Genomic DNA, 10,000 nt, shown 5'->3' on the forward strand with positions numbered 1-10,000 from the left:
TAAAATATAATAATTCATAAATGCATCATAACGTCACATAACACACACACACACGCACAGGCACACACAAATCTGGAATAATTAATAGCATCTACTTACAGCACCCTTCTTCGTCTTCTCCATTTAGACAATCGGCTTCTCGGTTGCATACGACATCCCCCGGCAGACAGCGACCATCACTACACTGGAACCACTCTCCTGTGGATTGGTCTTTATTGGCGCCTTTGCCTGCTGTACAGTGATTCGTGGTGTTACCTGTTGCGGAGATGGAAGAGAGAGTGAGGAGTCACTGGATATGCTAACGGGTTGCAGCTGGTCGATTTCAGTCCAACATTTGTATCTTGATAAGTTTATCTTTCTACAGGCGACATAAAAACATGCACGGTTCCTAGTTTACGTACATTTGATAATGAAAAAAAAAAATCATAAATTAAGTTCGAGACGATAGATAGTATTTGCAATGAGAGCAAGCAGGACGTGAAAAAACGTTCACTCCATCAGATATTTGAAAGCTATTGAGGAACTTTTTGTTAATTTAATTACTTTGCACCTAAACGTAACAATAAACTTGGGTTATACTTGGCAAATTTTTCAACCTCAGCAGGGAATTACTTATATTGTAGGTAGTCGACTGAGGTAAGTGACCGACAAGAAGGTAAGCACCAAGACGCTATTTACTTCATACCAACAGGACTTAAATAAACACTATATATATATATATATATATATATATATATATATATATATATATATATATATATATATATATATATATATATATATGAGAATGGCAGATAATAAATTGACATTAATATAACAACAAATTGGGTCCCTAGATATTGCAAAAAAAAAAAAAAAAGCAGGGGAAGGAAGAAAAGATAATGGATTGACGAACTAAGAAAATTTGTTGGTATAGACTGGTATAGAAAGACTATAAGCATATATGAGAGGGAAACACATGTTTCAGGCCTTTGTCCTGCAGAAAACTAGTTATGGCAGAGAAGCGTTTGCTTGGTTCAAGGTGCTGAAGTCCAGTTTTGCATCAAGGGCCTGACTCGGTTAAGCACCAAAGCAGATTACGTTCTTTCCCAGAAATCTCCTATTGAGCTGACATGAATGCGGTAGGACACATATGCCCACCCCGTGACGTTTCGGAGCAGTGATAAAACCGCAAACCACCTACTACTTGCTCACGCCCCAACCAACGACCTCTAGAATTACTTCCTGATGGCATCGGCCACAATTATGCTACTACCACTCCAAATTCGAGACTGCCGGGAAAAAATGTGTGAATGGTTGACAGTGGTCAACAAACTTGTGAGTAGACCATTGCTAGCGGCAGTGGCCTTCCCTGTCACTAATCTCTTCTTTTTACATAATGCAGGTAGGGGCGTGTAATTTTTGGCAGACATGGGTGCTTGTTGTTCTATTTGGCCATGGCCACTTTCCAAGACACAACATAGTCTGTCTAAGTCTGCCGACATCACCAGATACCTGATAACAGATCTGCGATACCCAATCACAGTTATGAAACCCTCTCATTATCATTTGGAAGCACGGAAGTACCAAATATAGTTGGAAGTTTCTCATGGCTGACATCATATTACCAATCCTCTGTGTGGACCTCCTCTCACATTTCCAAATCCTGGTTGATGTTGCTCACCATTAGCTAGTCAACTTGGATTCATACTCTTCGACACCTCACCAACTAGTCCCTTCCGATCTCACTCGCCACATCAGCGCACCCACAGATGCATACGCCCACCTCCTCACGTCGTATCCAGAATTTTTCCATCCAGAACTTCGTCAAATGCCCATGGTTCCTCCTAATCACGGTATTTATTACTATACGAAGACAGCACGGTTCTCCAGATTTAGATGTTTGGTACTGCATCCTTTGGCAGTCACTAAACAAACATTCGCCGAAATTGAAGAAATGGACCTTTGCCAAAAGGCCTTAAGACCATGGTCGTCACTTTCACACATCGCCATAAAGAAAGATGGCTCTCTGCTTACAGGCACTCAACCTCCTTAAGGGGTATTATCAGGTGCCCATGAACCCCGAAAACATCCCCAAGACTGCCATCACCAGCCCCATCAGTATATACACACTCAATTACTCCTGTTTTGGCCTTCGTAATGCTGGGGGCACTTTTCAATGTCGCATGGACGGCATCTTAGAGGACCTCCTCTCCTGTGTATGTTACGTGGATGATAAAGTTGTGTTCTCTTCCTCTAAAGAGGAAAACCTCTGATATCTAAGTATCATGCTCGATTGCCAACAACAAAATGGACATGGATTATGTGTGCTGTCTTTGTGCTTTCCTTTATTAGAGTTTTACCAAATGAAACTAAACAGTATTTTGTATTAGCTTTGTGTCAACTAGGCTAAGCTGACTACTACTTTTATACGAGTGATGTATTTCTGCTTTCAGCGTTGGTGTTACATCAGTCTCTTTCCTTTGTGGAACCAACCGAGGATCTACCCTCTGTGCTACACTTCCCATTTCTGTCATAAATTCCCTTTTCTAGATTGATTTTACGGATTCAATTAAATAGTCATCAAAAACCTAACAGGAGTTTGTTAGAGATGCCATCTTCTACTGTTGAAACATTCATAATAATAGATCTATCGGACAGTACAAACGCTCTTAAGCAAACTCTCAGAGCATGGAAGAACATACAGAATGTCAATAAAGTTTCTTCATGACTAAAAAACATATAACAAGAAATTAAAGATAAATGTGTGATACAAAATGAGTAGATGTTTTATTGCCTCATTTAATAGATCGCTTTAGCAATAAGAGGAGTTTTTAGCACTTGTTGGAGAATTGGTATTGTTACTTATGTAAATCTGTTTGTGGTAGGTCAATTCCAACTAATTACCGCCCAATCTCCGTAACTGTCATATTATCTAAAGTTTTTGAAAGTCTTCAGGCAAAACGTCTTAATAAGTTTGCTGAAGGTAATCATCTGTTCCCTAGTTTGAAATTTGGTTTTTGTAAAGGCCTTGGAGCATGTGACGCCCTTCTTACAATCTCCAATGCTGTACAAAAATCCCTTGATTGTGGTCAGGATGATTGTATGACTGGCCTTGACTTTAGTGGTGCCTATGACCGTGTTAATCAAGAGGCCCTTATTTTCAAACTAAAACAGATGGGAGCGGGTGAGTCGTTTCTTAGCATTATTCTTGAATTTTTAAGTAATAGATCTCAAAAGAGTTGTTGTTGATAGGCACCATAGTGAGTACAGGAATGTGATATCTGGTGTTCCACGGAGTAATGTTCTTGGGCCATTACTTTTCATACTATATACACCTGACATGTGGTTTGGCCTAGAAAACAATCTTGTTCCTGGACAGTTCCATCCTGTTTGTAAAACTAGGAATGCCGTGAATTCCAATAGAAAGGCCTTCTCCATCACGAGGCTCAATTCTACACAGTTTTCTAGAAGTTTCATTTCAGCTGTGACCAAGTGGTGGAATGATCTTCCTATCGGGTAGCTGAATCAGTAGAACTTCAAAAGTTTAAACTTCCAGCAAATGTTTTTATGCTGAACAGCCTGATATAAGTCTTTTTATAGTTTATGTATGACATATGTTTTAATGTTAATGTTTTTAAAATAATATATTAATTTTTTCTCATCGTTTATTTATTTAATTATTTTCTTTCCTCACTGGGCTATTTTTCCCTGTTGGAGCCCATGGCTTATAGCATCTAGATTTTCCAACTAGGGTTGTAGCTTGGCTAGTAATAATAATAATAATAATAATAATAATAATAATAATAATAATAATAATAATAATAATAATGGTAGCAATGGCATTAGTGATTTGTTCACTCGAGATCAGTGATGATCCAAATTTGTCCAATGCATTATATCCTTAATATAATCCCAGAAAAAAAGAGGCCAAGGAAGTGATATCAAGTAATCGAGGTGGTCAGGGAATTGGGCCATCGCACCCCTTCCAATCCACAGGTCTATCTTCTATTTAGGACCCCATGTACATGCAGTCCTCCATGTCTTGGTGCACCATCTTGCTTGAAAATGATGGTAGGTTGAAGGTCATCTATTTGTAGTGCCATATAGTTTGTTAAACGATCAAGCTAAATGTCTGCAGTAAGTGACATTAGGATGAAGAAAAACAGACCACACAAGAGATTATCCGATTCTCAGATACTTGCGTATTGTTCAGTGGCTACTTTACACTCGGTAAGGATAGAACAGCGATTTTAGCTATGGTACGCAGCTCTTGTAGGAGGATACTAAAAAATCAAACCATTGTTCTCTAGTTTTGGATAGTATACCACTGTCTTGGGTTAGAGCACTCTTGCTTGAAGGTACACTGAGAGCACACTGTTTTATCAGTTTCCTTAATTTCTTTCCTCACTGGGATATTTTCCTTTTGGAGCCCTTGAGCTTATAGCATCCTGCTTTTCCAATTTGGGTAGAAGCTTAGATAGTAATAACAATATTGCGCGTTCAGTTTCCCTGAAACATGAAAGCTTGCCTAATTCCTAAAACAAACTCTATAGAGAAACTTTTCTTCCTCTGATATTCGTTCCAGCAAGTTGGTTTAAAATTTAGCTCTAATGCCCGTGCGAGTTGCTCTTTGTAAGCGAACAATCGCTTGTTCTTGTGTGAGACCTTTCAAGTGCCTAACAACAGTATGATCAAAGGCTTCTTACACAATCTATGTTCAATTCAAATGTTCTTGGTCCTTCCTTTATGTAAACCTATCTCTGGATCTCCAAAATTTATTGGACCCTGTACGATTGACGGACGTATAGTGTATCTCTTTCATACTTAGTTATGCTGTTTGCGATTTTGTTTCAATAAACCATGACACATGTTGCCTTTCTTGAGGAGTTGACATTTTTAAGGGTTCATTTAACCATACCTCTTTTACCAGTAGGGATGCTCAAATACATAAATGCAATGTGCTTAAAATCTTTTATAACTACTGAATACACAGAACACATTGATTAATAAGATATATTAGATATTTATAAATTGTAAAGACACTTTATGGACACTGTAAAATGAATCAATAGAGCTGAATTTTACTGAGGGAGTTCCCCATTTAAGGATGTTTGTAATAATGTTTTCATTGCTTTAAGAAATTATTGAAAATATTTAAGGTCAGCAGGGAGTACAGACAGCGAAACGAAAATTCCACATACAACGTGGGTTTCTAATAAATACATTATAAAACGAAATGTAAGGCTAGAGTTTTGTAACCTTCCACAAGAATAAGTCAAAGCATCTACTTGTCTTGCCTTTGCCATTGCTGTTCGTGATTGCCACACTCCGGAGCTAACCCTTTGAGCGTATAACTGAAGAGCAACCACTTAGCATTATGAACTCTTTGCCAGAGAATACACATTTTATGTGCATAGGAAGATATTGAAAACTTATTCGACGTTATTTCTTGGACAAATTGAAAACAGCATCCCTTCCTAGTTTCTCAGACCGTGATGAGAGCAATGTTTCATTAGTTTTCAGCATTATTTAATTTACTTTAATTCTGTCATTTAAGATATAAACTCACGCATTTGGTTTTCCTAGATTGTTTCAGTAATTCTGTACAAAGTTACATATAGTTTAAGCATTTTTTTTTATCCATTTTAAAACTTTTTTTCCGCATACACTGTACAATGTCCCATCCAATAAATTTACGCAACAAACTTTTGGAAATTGTTATAAAAAATTACATATTTTTCTCAATTTCTTCTCTACAACTCTGTCATATTGATATGAAAAGCAAGTTTATTACTCCAATTTTTACCATTTACTTACACTAAAAATCACGAGAAAAGAAATTTTATTAATCAAATTTTTACCATTGCTTCACACTAAAAATCTGAAGTATAATGAATCATTACGTGAAATACGAAGGTCTTCAAAAGTGAAATTATCTTGACAATGGCAATGAAAGCTTGGGTGAGAGAGAGAGAGAGAGAGAGAGAGAGAGAGAGAGAGAGAGAGAGAGAGAGAGAGAGAGAGAGAGAGAGAGAGAGAGAGAGAGCCATATTGCACCATCTGCAAGCTATGTCAATTTCCGCATAAACGCAATCTCGAATTTCGTTATGAATTTCTGAAACATTGAAAATCATTGAGATACCAATATCCAAGTTGAAATGATCGCTGCTCGAGACGGCCTTGGTAAGAATAAAGTATGTGTTTGTTTAAAGATTTAAAAATGAACTCTCAACTCATTGATACAAACATACACAATTCCCAAACAAAAATCCAAATGATTTATTTTTTTCTCTTATAAAGTCTGTCATTTGATCTATTCTGTCTTTAAAAAAGGTCTTTAGGAAATGAATGGTTCAACTATAAAAATGATACAAATTGCAGAGGATTTCAACATAATGCTATATAATACTGGAAACATCTTATTTCAACTGTTAATCATTTTTGTTTCCTTTCTTTAATCGGCTTTTTTCCATGTTGGAGCCCCTGGGCATAATTACAGCATCCTGCTTTTCCTACTAGGATTGAAGCTTACCAAGTAATAATAATAATAATAATAATAATAATAATAATAATAATAATAATAATAATAATAATAATAATAATAATAATAATAATAATAATAATAATATAGTGATATAAAAAATAACTTTGCCAATAGAAATAATGAAATACCTGTGCCGATACCAAAAGTAACATTAGGAGAAGCAAAGAAGAAAACCTACTATCATTATCATTCATAGAGGTAGTTGTTATAATAGCATTACTGTCAAAATAATTTACTTTGATATCGTTTCCACTTTTTTAAAGCAAATTGTTCTTTGGGAAAAAATTACAATATTTCCATTTACTGCTACCTTCTCAGCCCATTACGGAACTGGAAAAAAAAAACTTTAAAACCAAACAATGAAGGTATTTTGATAAATCTCAAAGCAAAACAAGACTGACAGCTTACATACTAAAACACTTACTCTAATTTTTGGTTAATGTACGCCTCACCAAAAGTGACAAAACACTTTTTCTTTTAAAACTTTGAAGAAAGATTTAGGTGATAATACAATTGATAATAGGTTTTGTGTCAAAAGGAATAACACAATTTTAATGAGTGTTTCATATTCATAACTTGTTCACCAAAAAGGTCTCCTTTATTTCGTTGCCAATTTTCAATTTGTTGAGAAACCCAAGCAATATCTGTTATATTTTCATTTATCAATATCCATCATCTGTTGTTTTCACAGCAAAGGCTTTTGTGTTTCCCTCCCATGGAAAGTAAAGAGGATTAAATTACAGAACGACACTCTTCCATTGTGGGTATTAAGATGAAGAAGACATATGAAGGTGTAAACAGCCGCAGTCTGTGCAAACTGCAAGTAACACAGAGGAAAGAATTCGCTTTTATTATATTACCCGAAAAAAAGGCAAAATGAGATTTAAAAACAATGTAGGCAATACTATCGTTTTGTCATAAAAATACATTTAAAACAAAATTTTAGAATATATTAAAATTGATATACCGGTTTCATAAAACAGCAAATGTGAAAAAAAAAAAAATGTCATTAGGAAACCGCAAACCTCAAAGGAGGCTGGGCAATCCAATCCCAGCAATGGGTTCCCTGCCCTTTAGTTTTAATTTCACAGAAAACTAGAAAAGTACTCTTAAGACCTCCGCCACGGCAGCTTAATTTCTCGAAACCAGTTTGCCTTTCCCAGAATCAATTTAGACCGTAGGTGTATGTGAAATCTGTGTGAAAACCATATGTGAACTTGGGGAAGGTTAGTGTTAACTCGGTCGACATTTTGCTCGACCTTGACCTAGGACTTTCAAAATTGAATCACTTCTACATCTCAACATAGCAATTAATTCCTAAAAGTTTAACTACTCTATGAGTAAAATTGTGGCCAAGAACTTCAAAAACAAACAAACAAATAGAAGCGAAAACCTAACCGTTGGCGGAGGTAAACAGGAATATTTTTCCGGTCACGGAAGTATTATTAAATCTGGTTACTATAATGATGCAAAGGAATTTGCTATTTTTATAAGTTTTGGAAGAATCTAAACAAGATTGATCGATTCACATCTAAAAGCGACCCACTCAAAATCTAAACAATTGTTGCCTGTTGCGAGGTCCACTTCATGACAAGATTTTATAAAACATCAAAATAGGACACTTAGTGCAATAATGCTACCCAAAAAAATAAATTTTCACTAAAACTACTACAATGGTTTATGAATTCAAACGTATAAAACATTATACGGATAACAATAAAGAAATAAGTTTTTTAGTTCACTACATGTGATATCCAAATCATTTGCAAATGAAGATTCCACGTGGTCTTCTTTAATTGCTAGTTTTCACTACAAAATAAAAACAATATCAATTATCCAGTTGAAACAAACATATAAATTCCAGATTCTTTGCAATATATATTTTTCATATAAATTCTTTCCCTTATTCAAGCAACTACTATTGCTTAGTACTTACAAACAATTATTTCTTTGAGAAAAGGCAACTTTTGACCCTTATAACCTGATAAAGCCCAGAATATAGATATTTCTATGGTCTCTTTTTTTTCATATAAAAAACGCCAATGATGTATAGTCGCCAAGATAAAGAAATTATAAATATCAGTTGGTTTACTCAAGTCTACAAGGAGAAGTCTTGCGATTGTATCTAGCTTAATACAACATCCCACGTTCATAATCAATATTGCGACATTTACCATTGCCCGATGACTAAGACTTTCGCAATTGCTTTTGAGACAACTAATTATAATAGCTCTTTGGTATACAACCCGCTTGGTGGTGTTTTTTACTCTGAATCTTTGCACCATTTAGTAAATATCTCAACACTTTTGACTTGCATGTTTCTGGTGAATCATTAAATGATTTTCAAAGATTCGTTTGGAATGTTTTATGAATAACAATACTTCGCTGAATTGTTTTCTTTTCGTATTCTTATACAAAACTTATTCTTTAAGTAGTCAGTGAAGTGTTCTCGTATGGATGTGCATATTCAGAACAGACCTTCGAATTAGGATTTGTACAGATTCTTAAAGCAGAGATTATTTACGAGGGAATTCTTAATATCAAAATATGGTTATTCTGATACCTATTTTTGTAATCTGGTGGACATTTTTGTAAAAGTGATTTAGATGATTTTGCCATAAAATTGTGTCAGAAATGTTTGGTTAACCCATTACTGATACCCCACCTTTGTCTAACAATAATGGGGTACCACAATAAGATACAACGATTATAGTCAGAATAAGTTCAAGCAATGAAACTAGGGTTCGTCTTAGGTACAACAAAGAAAAGGACAGCACATCCTATGTCAGGTTTGGGAAGAGAAGCCTCGCCCATCACTTGGAACCTTTTTAAAGAAACCTATGTTAGATTAGGATACATTTCTGTACCTCCCTCTTCGATTTACGACAACCTTTGCTAGCTTCGGACAGATTGGGGTGGGGGTGGGTCTAAAGGATAAAGCATCTTATATTAGGTCAAGATGCATATAGGTAATATTTCCCTCCACAACATATAACCCAGGTTTCCCTCTGGGGTCTCCCATCACAGAATGATATAAGGGGGTGTTACAGGTTAAGAGAGCACCTTCAAAAGAAACGCATGTCAAATTCCTCAAAATTACACCAATAGTTATCAGAATAAAGTGAATATAGTGTTAATATAACATTTACAGGAGAAATAAAATTCTCAGATTCCACGGAGAAAAATGTTCTCGTACATTTTTACATCACACCAACAATGGTCAACAATTCTAAGATAATTTCTAGCAATAAACTATATATACCATTCATATTTTTTGCATCTTGACACATTATTAACCGGAGGCTAATGAAGCACCAATAAATAAAACTAAAGTTTACATGAGACTTGCTTGCTCATCGTCATGTCAATGAAAATTATATTATGAGGCATAACGCTGGAGAGAGAGAGAGAGAGAGAGAGAGAGAGAGAGAGAGAGAGAGAGAGAGAGAGAGAGAGAGAGAGAGAGAGAGAGAG

At 35.6% G+C, this 10,000-nt stretch overlaps 1 protein-coding gene across 1 annotated transcript in view; it reads right to left on the reverse strand.

Annotated features, from left to right (window-relative positions):
• The window catches only part of LOC137620890 (G-protein coupled receptor GRL101-like), a 404,630-nt gene that overhangs the window by 14,680 nt on the left and 379,950 nt on the right, over positions 1 to 10,000 (reverse strand). The window contains exon 9 of the mRNA XM_068351335.1: positions 100 to 255. Coding sequence (XP_068207436.1) covers positions 100 to 255 — 156 coding nt within the window. The remainder of the gene's footprint in view (positions 1 to 99; positions 256 to 10,000) is intronic.

Source organism: Palaemon carinicauda, chromosome 27, assembly GCF_036898095.1.
Source record: "Palaemon carinicauda isolate YSFRI2023 chromosome 27, ASM3689809v2, whole genome shotgun sequence".
Lineage (NCBI taxonomy): Eukaryota > Metazoa > Arthropoda > Malacostraca > Decapoda > Palaemonidae > Palaemon > Palaemon carinicauda.